Here is an 18,983-nt window from a genome sequence, read left to right on the forward strand (position 1 = left end):
TAAGAGTAAACCATAAGTAGAATTAAATGTGAATTTTGCCACTTACCCTGCTCCATAGTGTACTGCTTTGTGTCAGTATCTTCCAGAATCTACACACAGCAGAACAATTTGTAAGATCAACAATATCTAGATGACTAAATATCTAAAAAAAAAAAAAAAGTCATGAGTAAGTATGGCAGCAGATGTACTAGAAGCATTAACACTCAACAAATGACCAGTGGTCCCACTGCTACCTGTAATAAAAAAAAACTGTTTTACAGCTTGGTGGTTTAATTCAAAGCAACTAAATAATCAACAATGTAAGGTCTCATCATTCATCCAACTTTTATACTTCATCAGACGATGTTAAGAAAATTAGTTTTATTATAGTAAATATAGACACATTAAAGAAAAACATGCACTATTATGTTATTCCTTGCTGTAACAGTAATTGTAAGACATTAGAGCTACAGCAAGTTATTTGGCCATTTCTAAAATCAGATGACCCAACTAAGTTAAGTGTTTGAAATGATCTATGTGAACAATGTTATAAATATTACACAAACATGCACACATATACACTAGCTATGAAACAGATCACATCCACCCCAAACTAGTACCTTAAGAACCAATCCAGACCAGGACCCACACTCCAGACACCCACAGCCAAACTACACAGCTCTGGCCACAGCTTTGAAGTCCTTGCTCCCAAACTATGGTAGTCTCTCTCTCCCTTGACATCTCACATAAACTTCCAACTACTCTAAACCTAATTCAAACAGTTCATTCAGAAACAACATATATGCAAATACCAGAATTTAGGGCATATTATGTAACTAATTTTAATCACTTACTCCAGCCCTTACTACACATCTGTTTCTCAGTGTCAGTATCTTCATTCCTAAATGTTACCTGAGACTATCTCTTGTGTACATATGTACATAGTATTATTTTTTCATAAACCACTTTGAACTGATCTGCTATTGTATGATGTACTGCAACTTGTTGCACATATGTACTGTTGCTGTTTGCACACTATTTTGTATTATTTTGTATATTACCTGGGCTGAACCTGCAGTTGGTCATTCTTTGATCAGTGCTCTACCCCAGTAAACAACATGTAAATGAATAAATAAAAAAATATATATATATATATATATATATATATATACATACACATGGGAGAACAGAGCATATATTTGTGTGTATATACAAGTGTGTGTGTGTGTGTGTGTGTGTGTGTGTGTGTGTGTGTATAGATATAGATATAGATATAGATATAGATATAGATATAGATATCCCCTTTAGTCAACAGTTGTGAGAGATTGCACAATTATGCCTTTCCCCAACATAGAGCAATCTTGAAGTAAATATATATAAATTAGTAGGGTGCCCCATATAAACCCCCTTTGGTTAACAGGCATGAGAGATTGCACAGTTCCCAGGGTTAAGAAATATACCTTTACCTCAGCATAGTGCAATGTCTGAGCAAATATATATATATATATATATATATATATATATATATATATATATATATATATATATATATATATATATATATATATATATAAAATTAGCAGGGCACCCCCCCCCCCACATGGGGGTGTAGGGAGTTTCCCCTTACAAAGCAAAAGAAGTTATGTTCTTACTATAACATTCCATGAGTGTTGTCCATCTTGACCTTTGTTCTCACTGATGGGCTGAATCCAATGTGTCAGATCCATCTTGGCCTTGCCAATAGCTTGAATTCTTCAACAAAGTTCATGGGCCTCTTCCTTACCCAAAATGCAGTTCCCCTACTACCTCAGATCTTGTTTGCCCACCCAGATAGAATTATTCTCTTCAACAATATGGAAATTCCATAAATGATAATAGAACCTCTGAGGCTATAATGATCCATGAAACCATAGTCCACTTAGTCTTCCAGGAGGGGGGTGGAGGGAAGGGTTGTGATAATAAAGGTTGAGATGGACAACACACATAGAACGTTATGGTAAGAACATAACTGCTTTATGTATTGTTGTCAATCTCGCCTTTATTCTCACTGATGGGACCATGTCCCAAGCAATGTAATTCCTGGGTGGCTCATGGAGGAATATTCCTCAGAACCACAGAACCAAATCAAGCCCTACTCCTGGAGGCCAAATCCACTTTGTAATGAGTAATAAAGGTATGTGGCTTAGTCCATGTTGCTGCAGCACAGATACTGTCCCAGGAAAGCCTTGCTTGAAAGGTTGCTGAAGTCATGACTGATCTGGTGGAGTGTGCTTTAACAAGAAAGGGATGAGGTTTGTTTTTTGAAGAGTAGATGTAAGATATACAAAGGGTGAGCCATCTTGACAATGTAACTTTTGAGACCGGTAGAACTTTCCTAGTCTCAGAGTAAGATACGAAAAGTTGATCCGATTTCCTAAACTCCGAACTTCTGTGCAAGTAGAAACGCAATTATCTATGTACATCCAGAAGATGTAGGGAGTAGTTGCCTTTGTTTTGGTAATTAGGAAAGAAAACAGGTAACTCAATAGTTTTCTTTAGGTTGCTTTCCAATACAACTTTTGGGAGGTATTAAGAATTGGTACGTAAAGAAACTGTATCCTTATGAAAAATCAAATATGGATGTTTAGACGATAGAGCATGTAGAAAGGTGTTTTCCAAGACAAAAATTTTAAATCACATGTTGCTAATGGTTCAAAGGGGAAATGAATGATATTTGTTAAAATGAAGTTGAGAACCCAGGGGGGATTTGGATTTTTGTATGTAGATCTAATCATTGTTGTTCCCTTCAAAAAGGCACTGCAGAGTCTGTGTGACATAATAGAGGAACCATTCTCTCCTACATGGTAATTTGAAATTGCTGCTAGTTGAGCCTTTCTGGTAGATGCAGCCACACCTTCCCAAAAAAGCTTTGTTAGAAATTCCAGTATTGCATGAATGAGTGCAGAAAGGGATCTTCCTGGTTATCAGTCGCCCATATTACAAACCTATTCCATTTACTCTTGTATACCTTATGAATAGAGGTTTTATGGGATGACATCAAAATATGTTTTACCGGAGATGACAGACCGGGGAACCTGGCAAACAAGGGAACTGGAGCAGCCAAGCTGTCAGCTTGAGGTTGTGAAGGTTTGGCTATACCATTCCCGACGGATGTGTCGGTAAATCTGGAACTGGGCCCAGAATCCATGGCTTGTCCCAAAGATGAGGCTATAGAAAGGAAAACCAGATTTAATGAGGCCAATAGGAAGCAATCAGGATTATCATGGTCTCCAACAACCCCGTTTTCTGCAATAACTTGGGAAAGAGAGGAATGGGAGGAAAAGCATATACGAAGGAGTCCCGGAGGCCAGTCATGAACAAGTGCATCCCTTAGTGACTCCCTCTCTGGAGGGATTAGGGCAAAGTAGTTGCTGCATTTGACGTTGGTGAATGATCCAAAAAGATTGCAGCAAGGCTGGCCCCATTTCCAGAAAATTTCTTCTTCTACTATTTGATTGAGGGACCACTCATGGGGCCATAATATGGCCGTGCTCAGTTTGTCCATAATCACGTTGGATTTCCCTGGGATATGCATTGCAGTTAGAAAGTGACTGGAGGATGCTGCCTATTGCCAAACCCTTAGAGCTTCTCAACAAAGGGGCTAGGATCTGGCTCCCCCCTGTTTATGTACCAGACCACCGAAATGTTGTCTGATTGAATTGCTATAGTTCCTAGAGGGAGAGAGTCTTGAAATGCTTGCAACGCTAACAGCACTGCTCTCATCTCTAAGCTGTTTATATGTAAGTGAGCCTCATGTTCTTGACAGATTCCTTGGATAGTCTTTTTCAGATAATGCCCCCCCCCCCACACCCTATCTGGGAAGCATCCGTGGTCACCGTGGCTTGGGATTGAGGGTAAAGGGACAGCCCTGAGACACTGATGGAGAGTGAATCCACCACTGGAGATCATTTTTGCAAGATCTGGTTATGAGAATCTTGTGAGACACTGATAGCTCTAGAATCGACCATTGTATGGAAAGCAAACACTGTAGAATCCTCGTGTAGACATGCTAGTGGAATGAGTGCACTAGATGCTGCCATCTTTCCCAAGGTCTGTAGAATCTGTTTTGCCATGGCTCAATTTTTTCTGATTAGTCACCTGATATGTAGGCAAATGTCGATTACTCCGTCTTGAGGAAGCCTCAATACAAGGTTGACTGTATTTATTTCTGCGCCTATAAAGGTTAAATTTTGAGATGGCTCTAAAGAGTATTTGTCATAATTTATGGTAATTCCTAGTTTGGAGCAAAGCTGAAGTGTATATTCTGGCTTGTAGCAGTAGCTGCCTGGTCAGGGAGGTTATGAGCCAGTTGTCCAAAACGTAAACACCTGGAGTCCTTGGCATCTGAGGTGCAGTGCCACTATTGACATGCATTTGGTGAACACTCTGGGGGCTGTAGTAGGACCAAAGGGAACAGCTTGAAACTGGAAATGACTGGCTCCTAGCTGGAAGCACAGGTACCTTCTGGATCATCTTTCCATCTTGATATGATAGAACCTATTCTGAAGGTCTATAGAGCACATCCAGTTGTCTTTTCTCAGGAATGGAATTATATAAACTGCAGTGTTACCATCTGGAACTTGGTTTTCTTCACTGATTTGTTCAATTCAGTGAGATCCAATATTGGTCTCCGGTCCCCTGTTTTCTTTGGAACTAAAAAGAATCTTGAGTACATTCCGGATCCTGTCTGGTCTGCGGGAACTTCCTGGATGACTCTCTTGCTGAGCAACTTTTGAATTTCTAATGTTGCTTGTTCCTTGTTCCTTTTGACTGGGTGGCACGTCTGAAAGTGACTTGTTTGTGGGAGGGGGAAGGAAAAGGGAATTATATAACCCCTGGATATTATGGCTTGCACCCATTTGTCTTCGGTGATGTTTTGCCAGGTTTTGACATGCAATGACAATCGACCCACGACTGCTTCCACAGACAAGCAGTCAGGCACTCCTTCAGGAGCACTGAAAGGGTCTTACAAAGAAAGATTCTCTGGAGCCCTGATTCTGCAAAACCCCTCTGCCATGTGTACATATATTGCACTTGCCACATTTCAAAGTTCCTTTAACTAATGGTGCCCTTATTATCTCCATGCCAGTCATGATAAACATACCATGTACTACCATATCTCTCAAGTTTTTGCCCCTAGTATATGAAAAGAAAGCTTTTTGTGGAAAAATACTTGCCAAGAATTTATCTTGCATTAGGCACTTCCAATAATATTCTATTAACTCCACTATTTCCTTGCTTTTAATGTTATAAACTGATACAAAATATATATTGTCCACTAAACACTTTTTATTCATTTCCTCTGCCTGTAAAAATTAATGTTACTTCCCCTTTCTTTCTTTATTCCTCTTAATTCATCCCATATCTTTATTCCTCTTAATTCATCCCATATTTTACTCTGGGTTTCTTGTATATCATTAGTATCATAACCTCTTGCTGAAAACATTTTTATGGTTTTGTTCATTTCTTGTGCCAATAAAACGCAGTAAAGAAAGCATTTAATTTCTTTACTTGGTTGCAGAGATGTTTAAAGATCAAGAGGGAGTTTTTTGGGGTTTTTTTTTTGTAGGACTTCAGGGTTTTGTCTCTAAGGTGCATGAGATCCTTAGTGGGTTTGGTCAGCCAAGGGGCAGGGTTGTGCTTTATTCTCTTTATACGAATTGGAGCTAGCTGGTTTAGTGTGCTGATGAAGGTAGTGTTGAAATAATTAATGGTATTGTCTAGTGGGAGCATTTTTAGGATGTTCCACTTTATAGTTTGGAGGGTTTCGGAGAAGAGTAGTGGGTTGAGGTTTGTTAGGTTGCGGGATTCCTTATAGTGGTTTAGGAGATGTATGGAGCTTGAAGAGGAGTGTATAGTATGGAAGCATATTACTTCGAAGTGTGTGTGAATGTAAGAGTTAAAGATGGTTGTAGTGAAAGCTGAGGTAGTTCTGTAGAGTGAGAAAAGTTAGTGAGGAAATGAAGTAGGATGTTGTTAGTAGAAATAAAGATTTGTGTTAGTGTTAAACAGTGTGGATGCTATTACAGTTAGGGTAGGGGATGGTTAGTGGAGAAATATAGTAGTGGTATGGAGGGGTGGTGTGTCTTGTGGTTGGTGTAGAGACAGGGGGTGGAGTTTGTTGAGTATAAAAGTGAAAGCAGGGGGGGGGGCAGGTGGAATTTGGGGGCAGGGTAGGGGAGCGGAGTGAGTCCGGAGGGTGAACGGAGCAGGAAGAGCCAAGTCCCAAGTCTATACAGTAGAAAAATAATCAGTAAGAAATGGCTTATTTTTCTGCGTCAGTAAGATACTATGCACTAATACAGAGTTCTCCAGACGGAGACCTTCCAAAACTGAAATGTGGTGTTTGGGAGCGTATTTTGGCAGAGCTAACATACAAAATGATATAGCTGGATAATACAGCGTAAAGCTCTCACTTGCCTGTGTACAAGGAGTGCTGAGAAGGCAAACCCAAGGCAGGGAAAGTGAGTATACTGGAAGGTTGTTGGGGTGGTCCTAGCTTCGTCCCTGTCCTGCCAGTAGCAGGGAAACAACAGAGCAGGCTAAATTAGATTATTTTGCAAAAGTAATTCATCATTGTGAAGAATTAAACATACATTGGTTAAATGCTGGCTATAACAAGTTGACAATGCCTGAAATAGGGTCCATTTGCTTTTGTACGGCAGAAATAGGGTGGTCCAAAGTAATTAGTCTAATGCAGGCTGTAACAAGTTGCAGGTGCCTGGATAGGGTTCAGTCACTTTTGTATGGCAGAAATAGGGTGGTCCAAAGTCTAGAATACAAAAAAACAAAAAAAGAACAATTGTGAGGAAAAAAGTAAAAAAAAAAAATGGCAAAGGACTGAAGAAGTTTTAGGTTACAAATAACTAGAAGGAGAGAGTATGGTAGCAGAGTTTTCTAAAAGGAGTAAGTTAAGAAGGATAGAGTACAGTGGGGGGGATTAGCAATGGTAAAACGTGTGTGAGAAGGACAGTGAGGAGAAATAGAGAACAGAGCTGAAGGTGAGCAAGGAGCCAAGAGCAGAGAACTGAGTGTTAGAAATAGACAGGGAACGTAGGAACAGTGAGCAAGAGATGTTAATTAGCAACTTAAAATAGTATATTCAAATATGAAGCAAGTTATAACAGTTATCCAGTTACACAGTTTTATAGTCAAGAGTCATGTTGCAACAGGTAATTTCCAATAAGCATAACAGTCAGAAGACAGACAGTAAGCTGGACACAAATGAAGAATCAGTACAGGTGCTAAGCACAAGTAAACTAAATGAAAATAAAACTACATACCATAACATATTACGAAGCACTTAATCATTAGTAAACCAGTCGCATATGTTAACAGTAAACACCACAGTTCCAATAGAAGTTGGAGCAATGGGCCTTCTAAAAAAGAATCTACAATCATATTTAGATATCCTACCAATACATGTAACACCATACAAATCGTAGAAGGAATCATAACTTGGCACACTGTGGGTGCTGCAAAGAACATTTCTGGCTGACATCAAAGACTGAAACAATACTAATTTCTTGAACTTTAATCATACTTAGACTTAGAAAGAGGGTCCACTCCCATCATGGTAATAGAAACCCAAAATATTTGGAGAAATTACAAAAGTGAGAGTCTGATAACTCTTTCAACAGGTTTCTCTCTAATTTGGTGAAATGAGTAAGATAAGTCAGCAATCTCAATGTGAAAACCACTGAAGAAAAGATGCACTTCCCATATCTATCCATAGTCCTAAAATCCTTATTAGGAGGATGGATAGAGGAATTGGTTTTGGAGAGTTCTTTCTTCGTGGCCGCCATCATGACCATGGCATCAACTGCTACACCCTCTGTGAGGAAAGCTTGATCCTTGGGGGCTGTAATGTACTTACTTGGCCTCATAAGAGTAGGCTGTATGGAGTCTGGGGTCTCCCATGCCTTCTGAGAGATTAACTGGATAAGCTCGTTGGAAGGCAGTGTCACCCAAGACATTGAAGGGCAGGATCTGAAGGCCTTCAGGTATATCAACTCCTCCATAGAAAGGGTGAGAACTGCCAGTCACCTCTCTGTTTCAGGATTTCCAGGATGTCTTCAAAGGACAGATCCTCAGGAGGTGATCGTGGACAACCTTCTGCTTCATGGAGGTGAGTATCTGAAGTGACTGAATCCTGTGGGGAGTCGAGATGCTTCCTCTTGCATGTTTTCTTCTGACGGACTTCTTCAGTGGGATATTCTAGAGAAGTTTTATTAAAGGAGGGAGTCCCCTGGGGGACATCCTGAGGCCTTGAATCTCTGTGATCCTGTGGACGAAGGTGAACAGGAAAAGACACCTGTGCTGTAGAGTGATCTGAAGAAGGCATCTGCTGAAAGTGCTCATCTTTTGGACAGTTTCATCTTTTTCAGCTTTTTACGCTCCAGTGAAGTATATGTTTTTGTCAGCTTTGCTTACAAAGCAGCTATTAACTGTGCTATTAACTGTGCTTTAACAATTTGAAGCCTAAAGTTGTGGATGTTAATCACTAGGTTAATTATTTCAGTGAAGCTTGCATTTTGTCAGCTTCTCTTTTTAAGCTTTCAATAAATTGAGTTTTAACAGCCTGAAGTTTGAAGCTGTGGATGATAACTGCTTGGATACTCAACAATTTTCTGTTCATCATATTCTAGTGAAGTTTACATCCTGTCAGCTTCACTTTTTAAGCGATTAATAAATTGTGTTTTAACAGTCTGAAGCCTGAAGCTGTGGACGACACCTAAGGTCTTTTTTCTTTGAGCTGTAGAGTGAGGGAGCTCCAAAGGTGGCTGTGCCTGAGACTGAGAAGCAGACATTACCCTCCTCATAACCTCAAAAGCAGACTGCCCCTGCTCTGAAAAACTCCTCGTACTGGATAACAAGGATGTCAGGCCTGAGAGAGCCCTCGGCACAGGAGACAGAAGCTCGGTGGAAGAGGTAGGAGCTGAACCCATCTGAGCTGAGGCCTCAGGAGACAGTGTCAGATCCAAAGTGACCTGAATGTGCTCCGAGGACCCAACCAATGAGCGTTGGCTCCCAGAGGTTTCCTGCTCTGACGTGATGGAAGAACTGGGGTGGAAATCGGATCCAAAGAGCCAATAGGTGGTCTTGGATCCAATACAGACCCTAGCTGGATATTAAAGTTTTCCAACTCTGACACAGACGGATGGCTCAGAGGAGGAGTAGGCAACACTGGGGTAATGTGAGTCTGATCTGACTCCTTTGGGTTTGGATCCAAAGTTTGGCCAAAGCAGGTGTCTTAAGCTTCTGCACTTCTCTGTTCATATCTTTATCAGAAAGGCTACTGCAGACCTTATAGACAGCTTTGGGGATCTGAATCTAGCAAGAAAGGGCAATGGAAGCCGAGCAGTGATTGGCTCCAAGGATGGAGTCAGGCTCCAATAATGAAATTCAGATGTCAATGGGGACTTCAGAGCCGACTCTGTGGAAGTCTTCGGATCCAAACATTTAGACCGATCTGCGGAAGTTCCTGGCTCTGTAGCAGCTGTCTGCTCCACAGGTTCTGTCAGAGCAGACATCTTTGGCTGGTTGGTCCTTGGCTTTTGGAGCAGGAGATGACCATTTTACTGACCTCCCAGACTGGTCAGATTTAGGAGAGGAGGGATCTGAAGAAATAGCGTCAGAGAAGGGGGTTTTAATTAACCCCTTCAGAATAAACATGTTCTTATGCTCCAATAATGCCCTTGAATTAAAGGCATGACAAATAGAACACGATTCTTGCAAATGAAGAGGTTCCAAACAGTAAATGCAAAAGGTGTGTGAATCACTAAGGGGCATTGTCTTGCTGCATTTCTCACATTTTTTAAAGCCCAATGGCTTACCTTCCTTTTGGGACATGCTCAAAGGCAGCCTAAAGAACAACATTAAACTAGAAAATGCTAATACCTAATCCAAGGAGAACTCTACTATTAAACTATATTAACAACAGCAATAACATCAACAATAAAGATAGTAAAAGAAAGGAAGTCATCTAATTTAAATGGACTTCAAGGGGCAAGAAAGGGAAAGGGAGGTAGTCCTCTAACTTAAACAGACTTTGGGAAAGAAGGGGGGAGTCGTCTAACTTAGACTTTGGAAGAAAATGTGGTTAACCATTCTCTAATTAATATGAATGGTAACTGGTAAGGAAAGAATTCACGGCAACTATAACAAATCCCAGAAGAAGAGTGAGACAAAGGAGGGGGAACACCCTCTAACTAAAATGGGTGTGTGCTGACACTCCTAAAGCTAAGAAAGGGTAATGACAGGAGTAAAGGGGAAGAAACTAGCAATAAAATTACAATTGACCAGTAATTATAGAAAATAAGAGAAAATGTATATAAACTTAGCCTCAAGCTTGCTTGAAGAACCTTCGCGCAGTGCAGCAAACAAGATCTGAGGAAGTAGGGGAACTGCATTCTGGGTAGGGAAGAGGCCCACAAGCTTTGCTGAAGACTTTGAGCTATTGGAAAGGCCAAGACAGATCCGACACATCGGATATGACTTAGTGAGAATAAAGGTGAGACTGACAACAATACATCAGTGTTTAGGCTATTTTTTAAAGTTTTGTTTTGCAAGCATCAATATTTTTTCCCATCACAAGTGTAGTAGTATATCAACTATTTCAAAGTCAATCTTTTGTGGTGGTCTACATTGTCAGCATTAATATATGGGTTATTTGTCCTTTTTCAGTAAGCTCATATATATATATATATATATATATATATATATATATATATATATTATTTATTTACTTACATTTGTTGACCGGGATTGTCCAACTGAGCTAACAAGTCCTTTTTCAGTGGAGGCCCAGGGAGTAAAGCTCCAACATATTATACGATTTTCATTATAAATTAGCATTAAACAGCAATGTTACAGGATTATTGCAAGGCATTAAGTAGCAATACAATGTTATACAGTGTCAATAATCAGGAGTATAGAAAAACTATTTCAAGATGTATAAAAAGAAATATGTCATTAAGATGAATATAGTTTTTTGGGTAAGTGGTTACAAAAACCCAGTTTTATCATAATGTAGTTGCATGAAGGGAAGACAATTACAATAGAATGTTTCTCTGAGTCGATTAGCTTAATAGATTTTAGATGACAGTAGAAAGAGTAGTCAAGGAAGATTAGAGAGAGCTAGTGAGAAGAGTGAGTTAAGGGCAGAAAGTAGATTAAGGTATGAGAAGTAGGGGATGTTTAAGGAGGGAAAGTGCAGTGGTAGGACCAGTGACTTTTAAAGTGCTATTTGGTGGCTGTCTTAAATTGTTTAGGATGTGTAAGGTTCCTGATTTCTAGTGGAAGCCTATTCCAGGCAATAGTGGGATGATAGCTGTACATGTTGCGTCCAAATTTAGACTTGGGTTTGTAGATTTGTAGTAGGTCTTGGTTAGAGCTTTGGACAGGTCTGGAGGGAGAATAATGGGAGATGAGATGGGATAGTGCTGGGGAGTAGGAAGGCTGGTATAGGACAGAATGGATGATCTGGAGCTGAGAGAGAAGAAGCTGGTGGGGTAATTCAAGCCAGTTTAGGTGTTTTAGAGAGAGACAGTGATGGGATTTGTAGATTTGTTGGGCAGCAAATCTAGCTATCTTGTTGTAGGTAGATTTGAGTTTGGTCAGGAGTGCTGAGTTAAGATTTGTGAGAATTTGAGAACTGTACATTAGACTGGGTAGAAGGTAGATAAGAGAGAGTAATCTTGGCTTCAGAGGTAAGGAATTTCGTGTTACGGTAAAGGAGTCCTAGTTTTGAATGAGTCTTTTTGATACAGTTATTAACATGCAAGTCAAATTTAAGCTAATTATCGATGGTTACACCTAAGAGATTAGTGCTAGATTCCAACTGAATGGAAGTGCTATTAAGGGACTGTATGGAGAAGGAGGGTTTAATATTGTTGAACTTTTTAGGTAGGAAGAGTAACAGCTTTGTTTTTTTAGGGTTAAGGATGAGCTGGTTGTTGGACAGTCATGTTTCAACTAAGTTAAAAGATGCCCGAGTAGCTGAGAACAGCTTGGAGGGAGAGTTGGCTGTGGTGATGACTGCAGAGTCATCTGCGTTTTGCACTAAAGATGACTGAGGACAGGAGGTATAGAGCTGATTAGTAAGGATATTAAAAAGTAAAGGCCCTAGGATAGACCCTTGACGTACACCCATTTTTACAGGCAGAGGAAGGGGGAATGCAGATTGCCATCTCACTGATTGAGATCTATCAGTGAGGTAGCTGGAGAACCATGCAACAGTATCAGAATAGAAGTTGAGATTACGCAGTTTGTGCAGAAGAAGAGAGTGCGAGATAGTGTCAAAAGCTTTTGAGAGGTCCAAGAATAGGCAAGAAATAAGTTTATGATCATCCATGGCTATAGAGACAGTGTAGAGGAAGGATAACAGAGCTGTAGTGGTGCTATGTTTGGGTCTGAAGCTGTGTTGAGTGGATGTAAGCAGATTTTCCAATATTAGATACTGCATAACTTGTTTATGAATACATTTTTCTAGTACTTTAAAGAGAAGGGAGAGGATAGCAATAGGTCTAAAGTTGGAGATATCAGAGGAGTTACCTCCTTTGTGTATAGGTAGAGTGTAGCATTGTTTCCAGATGGAAGGGACTTTAGATTCAGAGATAGGGCGATTGATTAGGATAGATACAGGGAGAGCAAGAGAGTCAGCTGCAAGTAGAAGAAATGTGGAAGGAATATTGTCAGCTGATGCTGAGCATGGCTTTAATTTAGAGAGTAGAGTTTTAATGTAGCTAGTAGGTACAGCTTTGAGGGAGAAGGAATTTGAGGAGATAGTATTAGGAGTAGATTCAGAAAAGTTGGAGATGTTAGTAGTAAAGAAGTTTGGGTAAGGGTTCAGTAGCTTAGATACTGAATCGATAAAACAGGTACTGAGATAGTGGCAGTTTCTTCAGATGTCTTGTCTGGGCATGGATTGGGGGAGCTAAGACTACTTGGATGTAATATTTGATTAATAGAGTTCTAGTATTTTTTAGGATTAGATTTTTAGGGCTGTGGGAGGTTTGTTACAGAAGTCGTTTTTATCTTTGTTTACGTGTTTTACACGTGTATGTATGTATGTATAGGTTGACTATCATTTAACTGAACTGCACTTGACTGAAAATCAAATGTTTGAAAGAATCTGACTGAAAAGCAACTGACTGAACACTATGTGAGTGAAAAGCAATTGAATGAAAACCCATTTGACTGAAAACCCAGATGACTGAAACCCATTTCACTGAATCATAAATTGCTTAAAATATTCAACATAAGTAAATACAACACACAATAATGTTTTTACAGGGGCAAGCCCCTCTAAACCTTATAACTCCCCTTTAATGATATATACTAACTCCATGGTTAAACAGCCGCTGGAGAAAAGAAAAAAAAACACCATACATAGTGAGTTAGTGTTGGAGCACAAAAGCACAAAGCTAAAAATATGGGGGATGAGACATGGCAGGGATATTGCCAATCCACACATAATCTTCTAGACTCACTTCTCCAGCAAATCATACCCTCAGAAATTGCACCATCGCATACCACCTAAACTTCTACAGTTTTCTACCATTTGTGAGTCAGGGAAATGGGTTTCAGTCAATTGCTTTTCTGTCAAACGGGTTTTCATTCAATTGCTTTTCAGTCACATGGGCTTTAAGTCACACAGGTTTTCAGTCAATTGCTTTTCAGTCAAATTTTTGATTTTCAATCAAGTACAGATAGTAAACCTATATGTGTGTGTGTGTGTATATATATATATATATATATATATATATATATATATATATGTGAGTGTGTGTGTGTGTGTGTATATATATATATATATATATATATATATATATATATATATATATATATATGTTTATATACAAACAAACACGCAGACATGAGCGTGTGTGTGTGTGTGTGTGTGTGTGTGTGTGTGTGTGTGTGTGTGTGTGTGTGTGTGCATATGCGCATGGATCCACTTCTGAAGCTCAAAAGCCCATGTAATTGAAAATTATTTTCAGACAACAAAAGTCCCACAACCTTAAATTCCAGAATGGAGGATTTTTCCCAGGGTAAGTAAACATTTGCCAACATGTCCTTTTCTCCACTTTAGTGCAATCCCAGAGTTGTTATATACAGTTGGGGGGGTGCCCTCCCACACACACTGGGTGGCTGTGGATAGCCACATTGGGTGTGTGGGTGGCATAGCCCCCCACCTAGGTGGGTTTTATTTACTACAGTGTGTTTTTTGTTTGATTTTGGGCAAGTGTTTACCTACCCTGGGAAAAATTTGGAATTCGGGAATTCAAAGTTTCAGGATTTCCGTCTCATGAAAATAAGTTTCGATTATATGGGATTTTGAGGTTTAGAAGTAGATCCATGTGTATGTGTGTGTGTGTGTGTGTGTGTGTGTGTGTGTGTGTGTGTGTGTGTGTGTGTGTGTGTGTGTGTGTGTATAGATTGATATAGATAAATATATCTCAAACTTTGAAAGATGCTCCTCACCTTGCTTTGCCATACAACCAGTTTAAAGATACTTTTAACAGGTAGCATCACATATGGGCAACTAAAGCTCCACATGTTACAAACATTATTATCGGGTCTCTGATCAGATCTATATTAGATCATCGAATTGTTAATACTTTGAATGGTCTAATATTGACCCGAAAACTGTGAATGCTGAAAATAGCAAAGCTGCAGATAACCAAATTTTTTCCTAGGGAAAGAATTTGGTTGTCCATTTCTGTGGCATCGCTATTTTCAGCAATGTCGTGGAAAGTTACGGGTTGAGTTCAGGTAAGTGTGTGATTGTGTGGACGTTAGGGTTAGGGCAGGGTATGTGAGTTAGGGTTAGGGTACGGGTGAGGTGAGTGTGCGATAGTGACAGACTTTAGGGTTAGGGCGCGGTATGTGAGTTAGGGTTAGGGCGCAGGTGAGGTGAGTGTGCGATAGTGATAGACTTTAGGGTTAGGATGGGGTATGTGAGTAAGGGTTAGGGTGTGGGTGAGGTGAGTATGCAATAGTGACGGACCTTAGGGTTAGAGTTTGGGTTAAGGATAGTGGATAGATAGTACTGTATGTACAGTTTAGTGTAGGGTTAGATGTAGGATTTTAAGTGTATGCTTGTGGATTGCTGTTTTTTTGGTGTGCTTGTGTCATGTGTGTGTGTTTCTCGGAACAGTGAAATTATTCCCAGGGAAAAAATTTGCTGCTCTGAGCTTTTGATGTTTGTAGATTTCAAGTTTAGAAGTTCAAGGTTGTTGCATTCGATGATGTGCTATTTCGTTGAACTGATATAGACCACTCTGATCATAACCAGACGGAATATATTCTTGAATGCATGTCAAGAAATTCACCTGCTGGGTCTCACTTTCTTGACATACATTTCTTGAACATATAACACAAAGGATTATGATCAGGTTTCTGATCATAGCCAACTTATGTGTTTTGAGACATGGATACCATAAATTCATCTCAAGAGTAAAGCTCAGGAAGTGAATCTTGGCATCCATGTCAAGTACACATAATAATGGGTAATAATCTGTAAGACACAATCATAATTCCTTGTAGTGCATGGAGCTTTATCTGCTCCATTTACTACCACTTAAATAAAAAAAGTGTAGAACAGCAAAAAGTTTTATCAGTTTTCAAAGCCTTTGAATGCCATTAAAACATTTTAGCACTGTCAAATATATTGCTGGCAGAAACATGTTCTCCTCTGGAAAAAACTTTAAAAGATGTTAGACACTTCATTCTGCCACATGTTTAGTTTATAAATGTGGCAAAGTAAAGTTCAACAACCTTTAAAACTGTTTTACCTTCCAATGTTCTTTTCCAGCTAACATTATCTCCTGTTCATCTCTAATGTAAAAACCCAGTGTTAAAAACACTTTAGGAGTACTTAGCAAAACCTTGTTAAATACCTTTTTGATTTAAGAAAGGTGGTTATAACAAGTTGCCTTTTTGCCCTTTTCAGAAGATAATGGCAGGTGGTTATGAACACAGACCTGAACATAATCCTCTGTTATAAAGTTAGAAGATGAAATCTCTGACCCACCAAGCGTGCTTGGGTGCTGACATTTGATTGATAACAACTGATTGTAGTGAGAACAAAAATCAAAATGATTATGCATAAAACAACTATTTATTTGCTAGGAATCTAAAAAAAAACTGCCCTAGTATGCATTGCCTATACTCCCCTGCACTACTAGTAATTACCTGCAAAGTGACTCTTGGCAGTGTCATATCCTTAGGAAGAATCACACCAGAAAAGCAGGACTCGCACTACACTACTAGCAATTACCAGCAATGTGATTCTTGGCAGTGGCATAGGCATGGGGAGAAACATAGTAAAAAAGCAGCTAATTTTCTTTTGTGTCTCATTGGGGTTTCTACATCATTATATCACCAGGATTTATGTTGCAGAACATATCACCCAAAAAGAATTTCCGGCACTCAGTATTCCATATTTCCAGGTAAGACAATCTTTTATTACCCAGAAAGACAATCACAAACTAACAGATCATGATTTTGCCTAAAAGAAGGCTTTTTCAATGTGCATTAAACACTTTGCATATCCTCCCTTAAATATCAAACTATTTTGCCACTTTTTCCTGGTCGTATGATGATAGTAAATCAGTAATGTACCACCCAAAATCCGCTCACTATTAAAACTACAAATAAATATTAGATATTCCAAATTGATCAATTATATAATTAAAAAATCCTAAAAATATATTTTTATAAACAGAAGTATTCTAAGAGTAAGCATATTCATTTAAATATGTTCTATGATGTTATCAAATGCTGTCACTTACTGGTCAAGATTTGAAAAAGCATCAACAATATCAATTACTTCATATAAATTCATGTACAAAAAGTCATCCTTAAAACAGTTCATTTATTCCTAGTGATATCATTGCTCACAAATTAATAATCCATTTTTTGCTTACTGTCTAAAATGTTATGTTTCTGAATCTTAGTAATGTAAGAAACAAAATAAACTTTATCTATACCAATAAATGTAAAAATTGCTCCTTTGTGTTTTAACAGATGCTTGTATAAGGCACTATGTTCTCTTCTGCATCTGATATCATTCATGCAAAGAAATATGTTGTTTCCATATCAACAAAGTTTGACCAACATAAATGGCTCCACATTTGCATACTTTCAAATAAACCAGGCAATCTGAAATACAATGTATAATTACCTTAGTGTCATAAGTCTGTACAGAAGTAAAAAAAAACTAGTATTGCAGATTTTATCACAAAGTGAACAATCACCCCAAGGGAAACAACCATTGATGATACATGTTCACTGTGTGTTCAAACTCCTCTTAAAACTAGAGAAGTGTTGAGCAATGGTCATACTCTTTCAGCAGGCTGTCTTACGAGTATCGTACAAAATATTACCATAAGAAGAATGTTTGTGTCTTTCGGCTTTTCCCGGTTAGGGGTCGCCACAGCGGAACCCCGGTCCGCTAATGATTGGCAGTAGATTTTTACGTACTGGCTTGCCGGGCCTAATGCACAACCTTCAACGAAGGAACGCCCATTCACACATGTCACTACACAGAAGACGCTCTAACTGAGAATCGAATGGGCAACGTCTAACTGTGAGGCGACACCGCTACCGCAGCACCACCACTGCAGTGTATTACCATAAGAAGAAGCTTTATGCAAAATGATTGCCCAGTGTTTATTTAAAACCTGTCTCGCATTAAAAATATTGTTTCCATATGTTGTTATAAACCTGTTTTTGTTATTAAACTTATTAGTTTTCTGTTTGTATTTTAACAATTCAGATCTATCTGGCCCATTTACCTTTATTGCACTTTCCTCAATCTGCCCAGACTTAAAATTTTTCACCAAAAACTGTTTTTTCATAACATCCAACTACACATTAAATTCAGTGTCTGTATCACAAATATGTCTGAGTCTCAAAAATTGAGCATAAGGAGTATTATAAGCCACTTGACCAGGATGACAACTATTACCAGCTGATAATGCATTTTGTAGAACTTTTTTTTATAAATAGCACTCTCCACAGAACCATCAGTTAACTTAGTAATTGATGCATCCAAAAACTGACTAAAAAAAGGTCAAAAAAGTAGGCAAATTGTATACTCATAACATTATTGTTAAGATGGTTGATAAAAATCATACATCTCTTGGGCAGTGCACTTCCACATAACTCAACAATCATGTAAACACATTTCCATAATTCCAAACTATTCCGATGGATATTACTGGAGGAACTGTGTACATATTTTACTTCAAAATAACCCATAAAGATGTCAGCATAAACTGAGTTAAAAGTAGCCTCCAAAGCTGAACCTCTCGATTGTAAATAGCAGTTACCACAGTAATAAAACACATTTAAGTCAGTATAAACTCCAGAAATTCAAAAATAAACATGGAAAATTCACAACTATAAAAATGTGTAAGGTCCATGTAATACTGAATGGCTTCCAGTCCAAACCTGTGCAGAACAAAAGTATATAACGATGTTACATAAAGTGCACCACATATATAGGTTCATAGGTTGGTACTAGGCTATCGGCCCTAGGGCCTATACAAGCCTAGCCATAACATTTCCCTGGCTATTTCTTCCCACACTATTTACTTCCCTGGATCCCTGTGTAGCAGGGCATCTGACCTGATCCCTGGAGTGAATTTCCTTTCTCCCATCCAATCGTCAAGGTTCCTTTTGAAGAGGGCCAAGGAGGTTCTCTGCTTGACATGTATGGGCAGTCTATTCCAGAGTCTGGGGAGTCTCTGGGTCAGGAATCTATCCCTCCAGCATGTTTTGTTTATTGTGATGACAAGGCTTATATCCCTGCAGTGTGTGGCTCTGAGGGATTGAGATTTCTTTAAGTGTAGCATGTCCAACAGCTCTGGGTTTGACATGGCCTTGTATGTTAAGCAGAGATCGCCTCTGAGTAGACGGTATGTGACAGAGTATAGCTGGAGTTTTTTAAGGCA

General features: G+C 39.0%; 1 protein-coding gene across 1 annotated transcript in view; it reads right to left on the reverse strand.

The window, feature by feature from the left end:
- The window catches only part of FBXL13 (F-box and leucine rich repeat protein 13), a 2,081,262-nt gene that overhangs the window by 1,351,850 nt on the left and 710,429 nt on the right, over positions 1-18,983 (reverse strand). Inside the window, exon 8 of the mRNA XM_044088512.1 lies at positions 47-142. Within this exon, the coding sequence (XP_043944447.1) occupies positions 47-142 (96 nt within the window). The remainder of the gene's footprint in view (positions 1-46; positions 143-18,983) is intronic.

This window comes from Protopterus annectens, chromosome 11.part0, assembly GCF_019279795.1.
Source record: "Protopterus annectens isolate FY-2018-M chromosome 11.part0, PAN1.0, whole genome shotgun sequence".
Classification (NCBI taxonomy): domain Eukaryota; kingdom Metazoa; phylum Chordata; order Ceratodontiformes; family Protopteridae; genus Protopterus; species Protopterus annectens.